Genomic DNA, 18,270 nt, shown 5'->3' on the forward strand with positions numbered 1-18,270 from the left:
TCCTTCCAGGAAAAGAGGGGGCAGGCTGTGTCCCTCTCATCTCTTATAGCTTCCCAAGGGAATCAATCTTCTCCTCTCGGAGACTCAACCCTCCAGGAACTAGGATACTAGGCTATCCTCTGGATTCTGGAGACTCTGAATCTATACCCCTTCCTAGGACACCCCAAGGGGTAGCCCTTGGTGCAAGTGTGAATAGCAAACAAATTAGTCAGGACACAGACTTCCTCACAGAACTCTCAGGTCCGGGCTGAGCAAACAGCCAGCCAGGCGTCCATCCCACTAGGAGACCCCCAGGCTCTGCACCTGGCCTGCAAAATGAGCTTTCCCAGGATGCCCCTCACCCCTCCCTCCAGAGCCCTCCCAGGTTGTTCCCCTTGGGCTCAGCCTTGGGGCCAGCGTCAAAGGCTTGCTTAGTGGATCAACCGGAAAGTCCACTTGTAGAAGAGCTTGGAAGGTTTCAAGGGTTGAGAGGTCTGAGCTGGTCCATAGGTCAGCAACATCTGTCTTTGTCCCCTGGTGCGGCCACCTGGCATCCATCTGCAGGACACACAACTGGCAGTGTCTGTCTTTCCTTTGAGAATAGGCACATCCTGGGTGGTTCAATCATGCTCTCTCCTCTTGGATTCCATCTGCTTACAAAGCATCCTAACCAACTCAAGTCATTTCACTGGGGCTCTTCACTTTCAGAGCAGGCACCAGTGGCAAAAGTCTCATTGTGTAACCCAGTTCAGTCTTGAACTAGAAGCAACTCTCCTGCCTCCACCTCTGGAGAGCAGAGATTACAGGTTTACAGCAAACACATCTGGATAGGATGGAAACTTTTTTTTTTTTTAAGATGTATTTTATTTATATGAGTACACTGTAGCTGTCTTCAGACACACCAGAAGAGGGCATCAGATTCCATTGCAGATGGTTGGGAGCCACCACGTGGGTGCTGGGATTTGAACTCAGGACCTCTGGAAGAGCAGTCAGTGCTCTTAACCTCTGAGCCATCCCTCCAGCCCTGGATGGAAACTTTTACTCGTTTTGTTGTTTGTTTGTTTGTTTGTAAACAGAGAATAGACTGGGCAGTGGAGGAACATTCCTTTAATCCCAGCACTGGGGAGGCAAAGGCTGATGGATCTCTGAGTTTGAGGCCAGCCTGGTCTACAGGGTGAGTTCCAGGACAGCCAGGGCTACACAGAGAAACTCTGCCTCCAAAAACTGAAACAACCACCAACCAAAACCAAACAAAAAGACAGAGAAGGGTCAGAAACTCGCAGAGATCAGATGCCCCTGCCTCTCTGCCTTCAAGTGCTGGAATTCAAGGCTGGCTCTGACACACCCAGCAGGAACTTTGTAAAAAGAGCTATTAGAACTGAGCATGGTGACACATTCCTGCAGTCCTGTCATGTGGGAGACAGAGGCAGACAGAACTGTGAGTTCCACAGTAGCCTGCCTGGTCTGCATGCAGTCCCAGACCAGCCCAGGCTCCATCGTGAGATCTGGAAAGAAAGAAAGGAGAGTTAGGAGGTCTGGTAGCACACACCTGATATCCCAGCTCTTCAGAGGCCAACGCAAGAGGATTGCTCAGAGTTAGAGGTCAGCCTGGGCTACATGGACCCTGTTCAAAAAACAAACACAAAAACCAACATAGCCATGAAGGAGGTTTACTCCCTACCCCAACTCTCTCCCATCTCATGATCTCCAAAAAAATGTTTATCTTCCCCTCTAAGGGCTGTGAGTACAGAGAAATCAGCTCAATTCAAGTTCAACCTTTAGTTTTAGTTTTGTTGCTGTTATTTGTCTGTTGTTGTTGAAGATTTTATCTTGAGAAAAATATGAACATCTTGGGGACGCCTGGGCATTGGATAACTTAGAGCCATCTGATTTGATGCACCTGTTGCAAGAGCAATCCTCCCTCTTAACCACTGAGCCATCTCCAGCCCCTGGATCGATCGATCGATCTCTCTCTCTCTCTCTCTCTCTCTCTCTCTCTCTCTCTCTCTCTCCCCGTGTGTGTGTGTGTGTGTGTGTGTGTGTGTGTGTGTGTGTTTAAACCAGGCTTTCTTCTCCTGAGTCCTGTGTTTAAGAAGTGTTACCAAGTCTGACTTTTTTTTTTTTTTTTTTTTTTTTTTTTTTGCTTCTTTTTTTCAGAGCTGGGGACCGAACCCAGGGCCTTGCGCTTCCTAGGCAAGCGCTCTACCACTGAGCTAAATCCCCAACCCCCAAGTCTGACTTTTTAAAAAATGTATTTTGTTTCTGTTGTTGTTACTATTGTTTCTGGTAGGTTGTTGGTTAGTTGAAGACAGGATCCTACTGTGTAGCACCAACTGGACTGGAACTTGCTTCAGAGACCAGGCTGGCCTCAAATTCACAGAGATTTGCCTCCTGAGTGCTGGGATTGAAGACATGAACCATTATGCCTTTATTTTTAACATTTAATTACATTTTATTTGTTTGTAGTGAGTATATGTATTTATGTATGGGCATATATGAGTCATGCCACTACCCAAGATGTGCCTATTCTTAAAGGAAAGGAAAAGAGATACTGCCAGTTGTGTGTCCTGCAGATGGATGCCAGGTGGTGCTCAGAGTGTGGTGGTCAGAGGTCTACTTGTGAGAGTCAGCTGTCTCCTTCCACTGCTGGCCCTTGAAGAGTTAACTCAGGGGCAAGTACCTTTACCCACGGAGTCATCTTTTCAGCCCTCGTGCTCTTCCTCTTGCCTTGGCATTCCTAATGTTGGGATTACATGTGTGAGCCTCTATACCCTGTCCCCTTTTCATGCTGGAATCAAATCCAGGCTCTCTAAATAGGAAGCAAGTGTTCTAAAATGGAGCCCCATCCCCCGCACCTCTTCTGGAAGTTAGAGTTGGACGAATCCATACTGAACGTAGACATTACTAATGATGAAGGAAGTCATGGGGCTGGAAATGCAGACCAGTTAGTCGAATGCTCCCTAGCATGCAAAGAGCCCTGGGTTCAGCCTCAGCTCTGCATATACTGGGCACGGTGGTACACACTTGGGACATGGAGATGGAGAGAAGATTGAGGTCATCCTCGTAGAGTGAGTTCAAAGCAAGTCTGGGCTAAATGACATCCTGTCATAAAGTTAGTCATTTACTTGTCTGTTGGCGCCTGCGCCGCCAGCGTGTGAATATTGGGCGTAGGTCTGCGAGATTGAAAGAAAACACATATACGGGCCACCCGTTTTCAGCAAGTGCCACCAAGGCTTTACTGAGATCTCCTTATATACCCGAAGCAAAAGCCGTGGAAAACAACAAGGCAGGTGGAAATCCCCAAACAGAAAAACAGGAAAAGTCTGTGTGGTGGAAAGTTCCAGGCCCAATCAGGGGCATAAACAACTTCTTAAACAACAATAAGCTGGAAGGCTTGGTGGGGAGGAAGGGTGCCATGGAAAATCCCAGCCCCAAATCAGGGGCTAAGAGCAGCTGCCAGGGTGTAAACAATTTCTTGCTATAGCAGGCTAAAAGGCTCAGGGAGGGGCAAGGGAAACACCGAGGTAGGGCCCAACACTTGTCTATTTTCTACACGTGTGAAATGAAAATAAAGTTCCAACCAGAGGCTGGCGGGGTCACAGGGATGCCTGAGAACCTTGCAGTGTGTGAAGTGATAACAGGTTAGGGGCGTTCCTCCGTCTACTCTTTTTTCAGAAACTGGCTGGAGGAAAGGGGGAGAAAGAATTCAAGCCCAGCATATCTGCACTGAGCTCCACAGTAGGTGTGGCCAGTGGGTAGAGGCTGAGTGAGGCGCTGTCCCTGCCTTGAGCTGTCCTAAGAGTGACCACCTGGATGTGCAGAGCCTAGGACAATCTATGCTTTTGGAGCAGTTTCTTCCCTCGGGGTCCTTGCTGCCAACACCAGGGACTTCCAAGTGGATACAGCATAGACTGTCTCAAGCCTGGCATTGTGGCATGTGTTTATAAGCCGAGTACTTGGGAAGGCTCAGGATTTCAAAGTCATCCTCTACTATATAAGCAAGGGCAAGGGCAGCCTAGGCTACATCCTTGCCCCTCTTCTCTGACCTACCCTCCTTTATCTTACTCATTCTTAAAGTCACCACAGTGCAGACCAGCTCTTTTTCCTTCTACAGAGTTCAACGGGACTCAGGGACTTTGGTAGGCCTGCTTGCTTTGGGCTTAACTACAGAGGCAGCCTTCTCACACCTCTGGAGATACCGGGCTATTGGCTCAGCTACTTGGAAGACTGAGGCAGAAACACCAAAAGCTCAAGGCCTGTCTGGGCTATAGAATAAGCTTAGGGCCAGCCTGGACACTTTAGGAAGATCCTGTCTCCAAGTAAAAGGTGTACTGGGATATAGTTCAATGGCAGAGAGCTAGTCTAGCCTGCATGAGGCCCTGTGTTTTATTCCCCAGCACTACAAAAAAATACTGCTGGTAAAAAACGAGTTGTCCCTCATCTCTCTGCCTTCCACACTCCCGCAGACTCATCCCCTGGCTTGGCAGCTGCATTAGCAAGTTGTAGATGGGTGTGTCTATTTCATCTCCCACCCCACCATGATACCGGTAGTTCCCAAGGTAGAAACGGCAACACGTACCCCATAGCTCTTTGTACTCCTCATAAAACCCAAATCACAGAAAAGAGCTCAAACAAATACATGTTTGTTAACTTCACTCTAATTAAAGAGCATAGGACTTCAGAGGGTCTTAAAAGCAACATACATAAGAAAAAGTTAGGAAACCCTTGGAAACTGCCTAAGTGCCTGTGTGTCAACACACAGCACCTCCTCTAGGGGAGCATTCCAGAGAGGGAGGAACAAACAACCGTGTTTGCTCTTTTCTCTTGGTCAGGTGCAGCACGGGAGGTGGGGCAGAGAGAGAGCAGGTGTGGGCTGGAGCTGCGGCAGCCTGGGCAGGGGAAATGTGAGAGGATTCGCCAAGGGACCTTCAGGCTCTCCCTCTCAGCAGGCTCTGCTCTACCTGAAGTCCATGGTGTGTGGGCTGTGGGCTGAGCTGAGAAAGAGGGCATCAAGGGGGTCTGTAACTGTTTCCCCAACTCCCAGCTTCCCGATGGCTCTGAGATCACAGTGAGGGCACCCCTCTATCCAGTGGAGGAAGCCTGCTCTTGATTTAAGGGAGATAGCCGAGCACACTGATGCTTAACGTCACTCCCACTTCTGTCACATACTCATCCATTTCTCAGTGCTCAGTGAGTTCAGAGAGGAGAAGGAGCCCCTCAGTAGAGTGGGCAGGGGATGAAGGAGGAATTAGAGTGAGGATAGTTGAATAGATCTTAGCCAGTCTGTAGTTACTGTGTTTGGAAACAGAATAAGGTCTCCCTATGTAGCTTACACTGACCATTGGCTTCTTTCGACTTCCCATGTGTTCAAGTTAGAAGTGTATGGTACTGGCCATTAAAAATATATAAATTTGGGGGCTGGAGAGATGGCTCAGAGGTCAAGAGCTCTTGTTGCCTTTGCAAAGGACCAGTGTTTGCTTCCCAATGCCCACATGTCAACTTAACAACTCCAGTTCCAGAAGATCTAGTACCCTCTTTTGGCTTCTTTGAACAACTGCATATGATATACAAACATACATATAGGAAAAACACCTATATACAATATACTGATATATATACATGCTTGTTGTTTGTTTGTTTGTTTGTTTGTTTGAGATAGAGTCTAGCTGCTTGCCACAGATGTCCTAGACCAGGCCAGTCTTGAATTTCTAAAGTTCCATTGACCTACCTATCTCTGCCTGCCAAGTGTTGGGATTAAAGATGGTGTGCACCACTATACCCAGCCTCTTTATTGGTTTTGTTTGTTTGTATTTCCTGTATAACCCTGGCTGTCCTGGAATTCAGTATGTAGACTAGGCTAGCCTCAAACTCATAGATAACCACCTGCTTTTGCCTCCCACACCCTAGAATTAAAGTTGCACCCCACCATGCCTGGCCACTTTGCTTTTAAAGTCAATGTTTTACACTGATTTGTATTTATCTGTGCACAATGCGTGCAGGTGTTCTCCTGTGCAAACATGTTCTGGTCACAGTACATGAGCAGAGGCCAGAGGTCAACTTCCAGAAGCCAGTTCTCTTCTCCCATTCTGTAGGCCCTGGGGCATTAAATTCAGGTCGGCAGTCTTGGTGGGAGGACTTTTACCCACTGGACCATCTTGCCAGGCTGTATTTGTTGCTTACATCGCCCATTTTGGCCTTGAACTTGCTCTGCAGTTGAAAATGACCTTGACCTACTTGATTTCCTGCTCTTCCATTTCTCCATGCTAGGTTTATAGGCCTCTGCCCCTATGCCCAGTCCCAGTTTTATGGAGCACTGGGAATTGAACCCACAATTTTATGCATGCTAAGAAAGTACTATGCTAGCTGAGTTCTCTCTCTCTCTCTCTCTCTGCTTGTGTGTGTGCGCGTGTGTGTGTTCTGAGACAGGTTCTAATATAATCAGAGTTTGTCTCAAACTTGTTATGTAACTGAGGCCGGCCTTGAACTCCTGATCATCCTTCCCCCTACCTCCTGATGCTAGGAATACAGATGTGCACCATCACGCACCATGCTTTAAATACATATTGTTCATTTGGTCAGCTGAGTCCTTGGCATTGTGCTGGATCCCTGGATATGCTATGTAGCTACGTACCTATATAGCAAGGGCTGAACTAGTAAAGACTTTTGGAGATCAATGTGGCATAAAATATAAGTTCATATAAATTTATGCCCATTCATCCTATTTTCAAAATTTATATAGAAATAAGATCACCAGTTGTGCATTAAGTATTAAAAATAGTTGTCTATTACCTGTTCTGTTTGTAGAGGCAGAAGGTAGGAAGCTACTGAATGTTCTTCAGCAAAGGAACAGTTGAGTAACTGTGGTTTATCTACACCATGGGTCTAATGCAGCCGTTACAAAGAACAAGTTATAGCCATGGCTTGGATGCAAGCTGGTAAGTGCAACTACTTGAGTGGCTGAGGCAGGAGGATTGTCAGCTCCAGGTCTGTAAAACTGAGTGAGACCTGGTCTCAAAAAAACGAGAGAGAAGGCTGGGCATGGTGGGGGTACACTCCTTTAAATCCAACACCTAGTAGGCAGAAGCAGACAAAATCTCCATGAGTTTGAGGCCAACGTGGCCTACACAGTGAGATCCTATCTTAAAAAATAAAATTAATTAGTACTGGTGATGTGGCTTCATGGTGGTGTTCTGCACCCTCACCAATATAAAAGCTCAAATGGGAGGACTTTGAGGGGAGGGCTTCACAGTTGACTGGGAAAAATAAAACCGAATGCACCAGGGTGAATGAACGGCAAAACTGAATGTCTTCAGATGATTCTGGGCAGCAGAATTCTTCTAAGCATCGTGCATCCGGGAAATTTGTTAAGTTGCCTCCAAGTGTTTCTCCTTTTTCCCATTTTCATGTTTGTGTGTGTTACACATGTGTATGCATGTTTACATGCATGTAGGCACACGTGAGGTATGGGTGCACATACATGTGGGAGCCTGCGTTTAATGTCAGGACTTGTTACTGTCTAGGTTTCTGTCTGTGGTGCAGATCGAACCCAAGGCCAAGTGTTTTACCACTGAACTCCATCTCCAGCTGTCTTTTCTGGTTTAGTGTTATAAAATGTGCTACAATGAACAGCGAAATTCCTCAAAGGGATGTTTGAAATATTTTAGTGGTTGCGAAAATTATTTTCAAAAAAATTGGAAGTGCCTAGAGATAGTGGATCATTTGCCACGTACACAGGAGGCCCTGGTGTTAACATCCAGTACCAGAGGCAGAAAGTAGCAGGAACAGTGCTAGTCAGCACCGACCAGATCCTAGGTTCAGTTTCCAGCACTGAACAAAACTGGGAATGGTGGCATACCCTGTCTTCTCAGCACTTCAGAAGTGGGGCAGGAGGCCAGGGTCATTCCAGCTAACTAACTAGCAAGTTTGAGCCCAGATACTAGAGTCTGTGTCTCCAAAAAAAAAAAAAAAAAAAAAATCCATTTCAAGAAACAAAGGCAGGCCCGGAAATTGTCAACAATTTCCCGTGGGACAAATCATATCCCTACCCTCACACCACTCAACTGCTGAGCTCTCTCCAGACTTGCACTTTTCCTCTTTTGCGAAAGGGTCTCATGTAGTCCAGGCTGGCCTCAAACTTGTACGTAGCCAGGGATGACCTTGAACTGCTGCCTCTCCCTCCCTTTATGCTGGGGTTGCAGGCATGAACCACCAAGCCCCCAGTTTTATGAGGTTCCGAGTCCTGAGCCCAGAGTTTCATGCATACTAGCCAGATGCTCCGCCACTGAGCCACATGGTTAGGCCTCCACTCACCAGGCCTCTTGCAGGATTCCTTGGGAGTCACAGCAGACGTATTGGTTACTTTTTATTATCAATTTGATACAAACTAGAGTTAGCTGGGAAGACGGCGCCTCAGTTGAAGAACTGCCTCGGTCAATTGGCCTTTGGGCATGTCTGTAGGAAATGTTCTTGATTGCAAATTGATATAGGAGGGTCCGACCTACTCTGGGAGGTACCATTCCTATACCCGGCATAAACAGTGTTCTCTCCTCTCTCCCTCATGGTTTCTGCTTCACTTCCTGCCATGACTTCCCTTGGTAACTTGTTAGCAGAAATAAACCCTTTCCCTCCCAATTTGCTTTGCTTTTGGCAAACTCGGAGGGCAGGTGTGTATTCAAGAGAGAGCAAGATTCCCTCTACCTCTGTTTGGTGAGACAGAAGGGCACAGTTGTGGTGCCAGATAGCCGAAGACCGTGGGGTGACACAGAACCAGCCGCAACATGGCAGTGCAGCTTTGGTGCTAGGCATTGATTTGAGAAGTCAGGATTCCAGGAAAGACGGAGAATTGGGGACTCTCAAGGCTCCCCCTCCAGACCAGTCCTAAAGCACCATGTGCTTTACCTCGCTCAAGCCCCACCTCAAATAAAGGTAACCCCCATTATTCTCCAGTTCGCAGATGGTAAACGCAAAGGGAGTACTAGTAGCGGCCTGCAAAGTTGGGACACAAGTGCCTGTCCCACACACACATAATGCCGAGTGCTGGATATAGGAAAGAGCCTGCCTTCCTCAAACTCACAGAAACCCACCTGCCTCTGCCTCCCAAGTGATGGGATTAAAGGTGTGTGTCGCCATGCCCAGCCCCGAGATAGGCGCTTGACCTTGGCTTGTGTCTCCCAAGCCTGGTGTTAGTTGAACTCTATACAGTGTCTTTGTTCTCACCTTTTGTCATGGAGAACTAACTCCTGCCTACGAATGTCATGGTACATGTATGGAGGTCAGAGGACAAACTTGGCTGCGGTCTTTCCCTTCTGCCTTGTCTGAAACAGGGTCTCCTTCTCCCCCACCCTACCCCCACAGCCCCTAAAGCTAGCTGGCCCTGGAGCTCCTGGGGACCTTATCCTCTTTGTTTCCTGTCACCTCTTAGGAACTCTGAGGATGGCAGATACTTGCTGACTTTATGAGATTCTGGGAACTTGAACTCAGGCCCTCAATGTTTGCGTAGCGTGCACTTTACCCACTGTGCCGTTTGCCCAGGCCCTCCTCAATTTTTTTTGTTTTTTTTTTTATTTGTTTGTTTGTTTTGTTTTTCCGGAGCTGAGGACCGAACCCAGGGCCTTGCGCTTGCTAGGCAAGCGCTCTACCACTGAGCTAAATCCCCAACCCTCAATTTTGTTTTTTAAAAGACAGAGTCTCGCTGTATAGACCAGGCTAGCCTCAAACTCAGAGATCCATCTGCTTCTGCCTCCAGAGGGCTGGGATTAAATCTGATCCCCCTTTCGGGTGCTGGGACTCTAACCTAGGTCCTCTGTGAGAGTAGCAAGAGCTTTTAACTCTAAACTATCTCTCCAGGCCTCTGAGTCTTTGAGACAAAGTCTTTTGTAGTCCAGGCTGGCCTCAGACTCATTGTGTAACTGACGATGACCTTGTCCTCCTGGTCCTGTTGTCCCCCACCTCCCAAGTCTAGCTGGGATCACTGGAGAGTACCATCACGACCCCTTGTTTATTCTTTCTTTCTCTGACAGAGTTTTGCTTTGTAAAGCAGGTTTGGCCTTGTACTGTAGCTCTTCCTCCTTTAGCATTATAAGTGCCAGCAGGAAGGACCTGTCTAGAAAGACCCTGTGTTGAGGGCAAGGCTAATCCAAAAAAGATCTCAAAGCAGATCTTTTCTGCTTTTGTGGTAACAGCAGCAGTTTAGGGAGTCTAGGACGTCTATTTTTCACTATGGATACAATGTTTACATATTTTAGAATTCCAGTCCCTAAGTGGATCTAGCCAAGCCTCTGCTTTAAGAGGATTCTTCCAGAAGCTCAGAGGTAGAACCCTCACTTAGCAGGTGTCCCAGCTGCAGGAGGAAGAAGGTGAAGATTAGGAAACTCAGGACATCAGGGCACTGCCCCACCCTCCTGAGATCATTGTTCCCCACACCAGCAGAGGAGACTGGCATCACAGATGTCACAAGCAGGGTCAAAGAACCTACATCCAGGATCATCATCAGCAGAGAGCCACTTCGAAGCCAAGCACAGAGGCATATGTCTATAATCCTAGTACTCAGGAGGCTGTGGCAGAATTGCCATGATTTGTGACTTGGATGACAGCCTGGACTACAGATTGAAAAGGGAATGGAGGAGGAGGGGGAGGTTTGGCAGAGCATGCATTTAATCCCAGCAATCACAGGCAGAAGCAGGTGGATCTCTGAATTCAAGGCCAGCCTGATCTACATGGTCCAGGATAGCCAGAGTTCCACAGTAAGACCTTCTCAAACAAAAGAGAGTGGGAGAGGGCACCACAGTGAGTAAATTTCAAGGCCTCTTCTCCACCTCCCATCCCCGCCCCGGTGGGAAGCAACCTGCAGCTAGCTACCGGTGGCCTCACTCAGCAATGATTAAGTCAGTCCTTTGCTCCGCCTCCTCCCACCCGCTAAGTTTAAGAGTCTTGCAAACAGCTGGCCCTAGGGATCCTGATTCACAGGTCTCCTGTTCTTTAGTGAGGTGGTCTCTCTCTCTCTCTCCTACTGAGGCCCTTGCACAGCCTGGGAGGTCCTCCTACGCATCTCCCGTGTAGGTTTCCTTAGGGTCTTGCCATGTCCAGCCCAGTGCCCCAGCCTGCTTCCTCAGGCACTCAGGTCCAGCCCGGGGACTTGGGACCCTGTCCGGTGGCTGTTTCCCCAGTAGTCCCGAACCACCTAGCTCGGGGACGCCTGGAGTCCTCCTTCTCTGTTGAGGCCATCCTGGCGAGACCCGAGACTCGTGAGCACTCTGCCACGTCTCTGCCGCTCTCTACCTGCACCAGTCTGAACTTTGGCTCTGTGTCACAGTACCAGGTCCTGCCCTGGGTGTGCTCCACGGGGACTTGGCTGCCCACCTACCTGAGCGTAGGCATCTACCCGATGTGCTCCATGTCCTGCATGCCCGGATTGAATGTGACTCACCTCTTCTGCCAACAGGGCCTCAGACTCACAGGTATCGATATGGAGGTGGTGGCAGATGGTGTCAAAGGGAACTCCTAGAGTTAGCCAGGGGTGATGGTGATGCCTGTAATCACTGCTGTGATTTTATAGCTCTAATAATCATGTCAAATCCAGAAGACAGCTTTTCACAGCGTTCCTTCACATCCCCCTGACTATTTCGTACGTGTGTGTGCATGTGTGTGTGTGTGTGTGGTTAATTTGTATTCATATGTGTGCAGGCGAGTGCACCTGGATGTGCATGCTAGAGGTCAACATCAGGTGTCTTTAATACCTTTCAGATTCCCCAGAGCTATTTACACTTAAGTACAAGTGGCTGTAAGCAAGGTCTCTGGGAACCAACACCAGGTCCTCTGGAAGAAGAGCAATTAGTTACTCTTAATTGCCAAGCCAACTCTTTAGCTCTTTTCCATCTCAATATTGAGATAGGGCCTCTCACCTAACCTGGAGCTCTCCAGTTTTCTAGATTGGCTGGTCAAACACCTCCCCAAGGCTCCTCCTGTCTGCTTCCTCAAAGCTGTATGTATGTATGTATGTAAGTATGTATGTATGTATATATGAGTACACTGTTGCTCTCTTCAGACACACCAGAAGAGGACATCAGATCCCATTACAGATGGTTGTGAGCCACTATGTGGTTGCTGGGAATTGAACTCCGGACCTCTGGAAGAGCAGTCAGTGCTCTTTACCACTGAGCCATCTCTCCAGCCCCCTCAAAGGCCTTTTCAAAACAAACAAACAACAACAACAATTTGGTGCTGGGAATCAGAATTAGGTCCCCAATTGTGCACCATTTACTGGCTGAATCCTCTCCCTAGTTCTTCTGGGGTTATTTCTACTCCACCTCTTCCAGGCTATCCTATATTGCTTGGCCCAGGGGAAGAGCCTGTGAGGTTTTTTCTCTCTTACCGTGTGTGGGCAGGTGGCTGCTGGTTGACTTCTGCTCTTGGTTGTTCTCTAGGGTCAGAGCTACCTTCCTGTCTAGGCCCTCTGAAACGGGCACCCACTGTGAACCTTCAGGACCACAATACCGAGAGACACCAAAAGAGGGTTCGCACAATGTTTAGCGAGCAGCAGCTGGGAGAGTTGGAGAAGGTATTTGCAAAGCAGCACAACCTGGTGGGGAAGGAGAGAGCCCAGTTGGCTGCCAGGCTGCACTTGACAGAGAACCAGGTGAGAGCAGGGACCTGAGGCTCACACTGTGTAGGTGACACCTGATAGTAAGGGATGGGAAGAAAACATGACCTTTTCCCTCTGGGCTAGGATGATGGGGAGAGAGACCCTATTTTTTTTAAACACATTTCCTATGTAATATTCCTCTCAGGAGTCACATTATAAACATAACCAAAGGTTCCTCTAGTGCTTCCTCCTTTTTGTTTATTGTGTGTGTGGTTGGCATATATGTGTATGTATGTTTTGGCGTGTGTGCAGGCACACACGTGTGCGTATGTGTGGGGGCCTGAGGTTGATGTCAATAATTATTCTTTGGGGGGGGGGCTAAAGAGATGGATCAGCTCTTAACCACACTGGTGGTTCTTCCAAGGATCCAGGTTCAATTCCCAGCACCCACATAGCAGCTCACAACTGTCTGTAATTCCAGTTCCAGGGGCTCTGACATCCTCACATAGACATACATGCAGGCAGAACACCAATGTACATAAAATAAAAATAAATTATAATACATATACATTACACACACACACACACACACCACCACCACCACCTCCACCATTTCCACTTTGTTCACTGAGGCAGGGTCTCAGTCACACCCAGAGCTAGCTAGCCAGCATAGCTAGTCTCACTGGACCAACTTGCTCAGGGAATCCTGTCTCTGCCTGCTGAGGCCGGAGTTACACACAGGCCACTTGGCATTTAAGTGAATTTCTGGGCATCTGAACTCTGGTCGTTAGATTTATTTATTGTATGTATATGAGTACACTGTAGCTGTCTTCAGACACACCAGAAGAGGACATCGGATCCCATTACAGATGGTTGTGAGCCACCATGTGGTTGCTGGGAATTGAACTCAGGACCTCTGGAAGAGTACTTAGTGCTCTTAGCCACTGAGCCATCTCTCCAGCCCCCCAAACCTCAATTCTTTTTTATTTATTTATTTATTTATTTATTTATTTATTTATTTATTATAAGTACACTGTAACTGTCTTCAGACACACCAGAAGAGGGCATCAGATCTCATTACGGATGGTTGTGAGCCACCATGTGGTTGCTGGGATTTGAACTCAGGACCTCTGGAAGAACAGTCAGTGCTCTTAACCTCTGAGCCATCTCTCCAGCCCCCAAACCTTAATTCTTAATTGATTTTCTCCCCTCTATTTGTTCCTCTCCTCGTCCACGGTCATACCGCCCATGGGGCTACTAAAAATGACGTCATCAGTTTTCCCACTGCCCCTGCTTTACATCCTTACATCCCTAGCGCCCCCTGCTGCATGTTACTGCACCAGCCTCCCACCTGTCTTCTCGCCTCTGCCTTCATTGTTACTTCAGGATTATGTCTCACCCCATTTGCAAGCCTCGAAATGAGCTTTCCTGCCTTGTGTCCATACAGGGTCTTGGGCGTCATGGCCCTTGCTGACCTCTGCCTTTCCTGCCCTTTCTCCCTTGCAGCCATACCCCTCTTTCTGGTCCTTACCTTGAGTTTGGTGTTAACTGAAAGCCATTCTATAGGCTGTCCTCCTGCTCTACCCCATCAGCTACTAGGATGGACCTCACCAGAGCTCCCCCAACCCATGCCTCTGTTTGTGACTCCTCTTTTTTTTTTTTTTTTTTTTTAAAGATTTTATTTTATGTATGTGAGTACACTGTAGCTGCCTTCAGACACACCAGAAGAGGGCATCAGATCTCATTACAGATGGTTGTGAGCCACCATGTGGTTGCTGGGGTTTGAACTCAGGACCTCGGGAAGAGCAGTCGGTGCTCTTAACCACTGAGCCATCTCTCCAGCCCCATGGTTCTTTGTTTGTTTTTTCTTTTTTTCGGAGCTGGGGACCGAACTCAGGGCCTTGTGCATGCTAGGCAAGCGCTCTACCACTGAGCTAAATCCCCAACCCCAGCCCCATGGTTCTTGAACGCTGCTTTTCTTTCTTTTTTTTTTTTTTCTTTTTTTTCTTTTCTCGGAGCTGGGGACCGAACCCAGGGTCCCCAGAGCTAAGCAAGCGCTCTACCACTGAGCTAAATCCCCAACCCATGACTCCTCTTGTATCTATTATATCTCCTTATTTACACTGGGCCTTCTCCCACTGGATGGTGAGCTGTAGAGGACAGGGGCCATGCCTCTCTGCTCACGGCCATCACTGTCACCATCCTTGAGTATAGCACCAGCATATTGTAGTCATAAGTACTCACTGGGGGCTAGAGACATAGCTCAGTATATGATTGCCTCAAATGCTTGAAGTCCTGCATTCGGTTTCCAGTACCACATAAAATGGGTACAGTGGCACACCTGAAACCCCAGTACAGTGGAGGCAGGGGGACCAGGGGTTCAAGAATATCTTGAGCTACATAGTGAGTTTGAGGCTAGCCTGGGTGATATGAGACTGGATCGAAAAATAACAACAAAAGTACAGACAGGGATGGATGCTCGGTGACTGAGAATTTAGGAATGGCACTTGGGAGGAGTGACAGTGATGGGTAAAGGGGCCTGCTGGCCAAATTCTAATGCCTGTTCATTGCCTCCAATTACAGGTAAGGATCTGGTTCCAGAATCGCAGGGTAAAGTATCAAAAGCAGCAAAAACTGAAGTCACCTCCCCCTGATGCCATGGAGGAGCCCTCCAACAGCTCAGAGGGCAACGTCCGGAATGAAGACGCTGAGGCAGGAGTTGGCAGTTAAGGACCAAGCAAGAGGTCTAATCATGCCATGTGAGCTATCCTTCCTGTGGTACCTGCTGGTCCTCCTGCCCAACATCTCAGTGAAAAGCCTCCATAAGGTCAAAGGACACCAAATGTACTTGATCAAATGGGAGCGCCGGAAGCAGAGCAATGGATTGATCTGTGTCCTTAGCCAGGTTTTACTTCTTGTGGATAGAGGTGTATTGATAACTCATCTCTCCCAGGGTGAGTTAAGGTCTGTAAAGCCCTTACCGAGTACCAGCTCGTGAGGTTTATGGGATGGAGGCTCTGCCCTGAGGATGGAGTCACCAGCTCTTTCCTGACTGGCTATGGAGAAGAGGACTCCTTGAGTCAGCATCAGGGTGTGGAAGACTCTCCCCAGAGTCTGGAGGGAAGGAGATTTCTTAGCTCACTTCAAAGTTTCCTGCATTTCAAGCCTTTTCCTTTTCCTCTTGTCACTCTTCCCTGTATCTGAGGATCATCTACTTCCCACGCACGCTGGGATTACAGCAATTCTCCTGTCTCAGCCTCTCTAGTGCTGAGGTAATGGATGAGAGCCAACATGCTTTGCCCAAAGTTTTCTTGTCTTGTCTGATACCACTTTCAATAGGAGCTCATGTTATAGTGAACTCAGGTTTATGGTGATTGGTTCCTTGGAGCAACAAGCTACTTTTTCTCTGAAGCCCCTCCCCTCCCCTCCCCCTGAATTTATCTTGACCTAATTTTGTCATTTTTCACCCAGTATCGACAATACAGCTCTTCCTCCCTGAATGACCCTCTGAGCCTGCTGAGTTTCTTGCCAGGAAGCCTCCTGAGAGCTTATTCTTGTGAAATCATTTCCAACAGTTAAGGGCTGCTTTCTGTACTGAAGACAGCTCATCCGAGTTCCTGGGCTGAGGTGAGGTGATGGGGGAAAGGAAGGGCTGGTCTTCCCAGTTAGGTCGTTCTCAAGGCCCAGTTTTCTGGGGAAAGAGAAGGAAGGTGGGTGGCGGCAGATGAGCCTGGGAAGTATTGGCATCCAGGACAGTGGATGTAGCCAGGTACGGCGGTGCTTCAACTCCATCACCGTGGAGGCAGGGGCTAGCCTGGTCAACAGAGAAGTCCTGTCATGAAACACTTAAAAAAAAAAAACCCCTCCCCCTAAAACTAAACAAACAAACAAAAAAAACCCCAAAACAAACAAACCAGTGGACTTGTAGACATTAAGAGGCAGGTTTGAGGGAATCCTCAAGAAAGCCATCTTTTGGAGCTGGACAAGGCAGTACACACCTGTAGACTTAGCATCAGGGAGGCTAAGGCAGAAGGATGGAGTCAGCCAGAGCTACCATAGTGAGTTCGAGGCAAGCCTTAGAGTAAACAGGCCAGATGCTGTCTCAAAGTCAAGGGCTGGGAAAAGGCTCAACAGGCAAAGACTCTTGCTGCCAAACTGAAGATCTGAATGTGATCCCTGGAATCTACATGTGATGGACAGAGAGAGTCGTCTCTCCCAGTGCACACACCCACCCACACACAGACACACTCACAGAATAACTATAAGAAGAAAAAGACACGTATAAAAACTGGAGAAATGGCTCAGCAGTTAAAAGCACTTGTTGGTCTTGCAGAGGACCTTGGTTTGATTCCTAGTCCCTATGTGGTGGCTCAGAGCCATCCATAACTCTGGTTCAGATGACCCAAAGTCCTTTTCTGACTTATGCAGACACCAGGCACATGCAGGCAAACATTCACACAGGTAAAAAAAAAAAAATTAGAAAATGTAAAAATGTACAAAGACAACAAAAGGGGGGACCCTGAAAATTTCATTGTTCATATCCTTGGGGAAATCCTTCTGAATGCTAGGGTCAGAAGTCCTATTCACCAAAGGAATCAGCTGTCTCCTTCAGGAACAACTGGTCCATTGTGTATGTATGTGTGCACACCCATTCGTGTTCATCAGATGCCAGAGGTCCACACAGTGCCTTAATTGCTCTTCACTTTTTTCGAGTCAGGTTCTCCTGTTGAACATAGAGCTAGCCCATTTGACTAGGCTAATTGGCTGGGGAGCCCAAAGTGTCACCCTGTCTCTACCACCTCAACCCTAGGATGATAGCTTGTTACGTGGGCATTGGGGATCAGACTCAGGTCCTCATGCTTGTGTGGCAAACACAGGCCCAATTGTCTCACTTAAAAAAACAAAACAAAACAAAACAAAACAAAAAAAACCAAAAACAAGGGGCTGGGGATTTAGCTCAGTGGTAGAGCGCTTACCTAGGAAGCGCAAGGCCCTGGGTTCGGTCCCCAGCTCCGAAAAAAAAAGAACCAAAAAAAAAAAAAAAAAAAAAAAAACCCAAAAACTATGAGGCAGAGGTAGGTAGATCCAGAGATCTAGCCTGGTCTACACAGTGAGAGCTTGTCTCAGCTGGGCGGTGGCATTAGGCCCGCAGGAATTTCTCTCTATCGAGTTTGAGGATAGCCTGGTCTTCAGAGTGAGTTCCAGGACAGCCGAGGATACACAGAGAAATCCTGTCTCAAACACCACCCCACCGAGAGAGATGGGGGTGGGGGGGAGACTGACTGAGGAGACTGAGACCTTGTCTGAACAAAAAATTACAGGACAAAAAAAAAATCACTAAGCAATTACTAGGTTATTTAATCCTCAAAAGTCACTATGAAACCATAGCAGACACAGGTTCCTTGTCAAGGAATAGTCAACTGGGGCACAGAACAACAAAAAGTGTGGTAGTCAGGCTCCGCTGCAGAAACAGTAAGATCTGCCCTCTCCCAGCCTTATGTACATTCATTTCTGTGTCTACTTAAGGGGTCCTCATGTGTGAGGTCCACTTATGACTATTCCATAACCCACTCTGCCAAGTCAAGAAAGTCCCCAACTACTCTCTGAGGCACTGCTCCAACCCAGCTAATATTTGTAGAAAAAGGAAATAACAGGGTTGGGGATTTAGCTCAGTGGTAGAGCGCTTGCCTAGGAAGCGCAAGGCCCTGGGT

The 18,270-nt window shown here is 47.9% G+C and overlaps 1 protein-coding gene across 1 annotated transcript; it reads left to right on the top strand.

The window, feature by feature from the left end:
- Positions 1 to 11,056: 11,056 nt before the first annotated feature.
- Positions 11,057 to 15,289, top strand: Noto (notochord homeobox). The gene is made up of 3 exons (NM_001192014.1): positions 11,057 to 11,435; positions 12,402 to 12,613; positions 15,143 to 15,289. The coding sequence occupies exons 1-3, from the start codon at positions 11,057 to 11,059 to the stop codon at positions 15,287 to 15,289; spliced, it is 738 nt and encodes a 245-aa protein (NP_001178943.1).
- The last annotated feature ends 2,981 nt before the right edge of the window (positions 15,290 to 18,270 follow it).

The sequence above is a fragment of the Rattus norvegicus genome, chromosome 4 (genome assembly GCF_021556685.1).
Source record: "Rattus norvegicus strain SHRSP/BbbUtx chromosome 4, alternate assembly SHRSP_T2T, whole genome shotgun sequence".
Taxonomy (NCBI): domain Eukaryota; kingdom Metazoa; phylum Chordata; class Mammalia; order Rodentia; family Muridae; genus Rattus; species Rattus norvegicus.

Excerpts from the sequence above, each read along its gene's own strand:
- Noto (NM_001192014.1), top strand. The coding sequence starts at position 11,057 with ATGTCCAGCCCAGTGCCCCAGCCTGCTTCCTCAGGCACTCAGGTCCAG. Across the intron at positions 11,436-12,401 it reads ACAGGGCCTCAGACTCACAG|GGTCAGAGCTACCTTCCTGT; the intron begins GTATCGATATGG and ends GTTGTTCTCTAG. Across the intron at positions 12,614-15,142 it reads TGCACTTGACAGAGAACCAG|GTAAGGATCTGGTTCCAGAA; the intron begins GTGAGAGCAGGG and ends CTCCAATTACAG.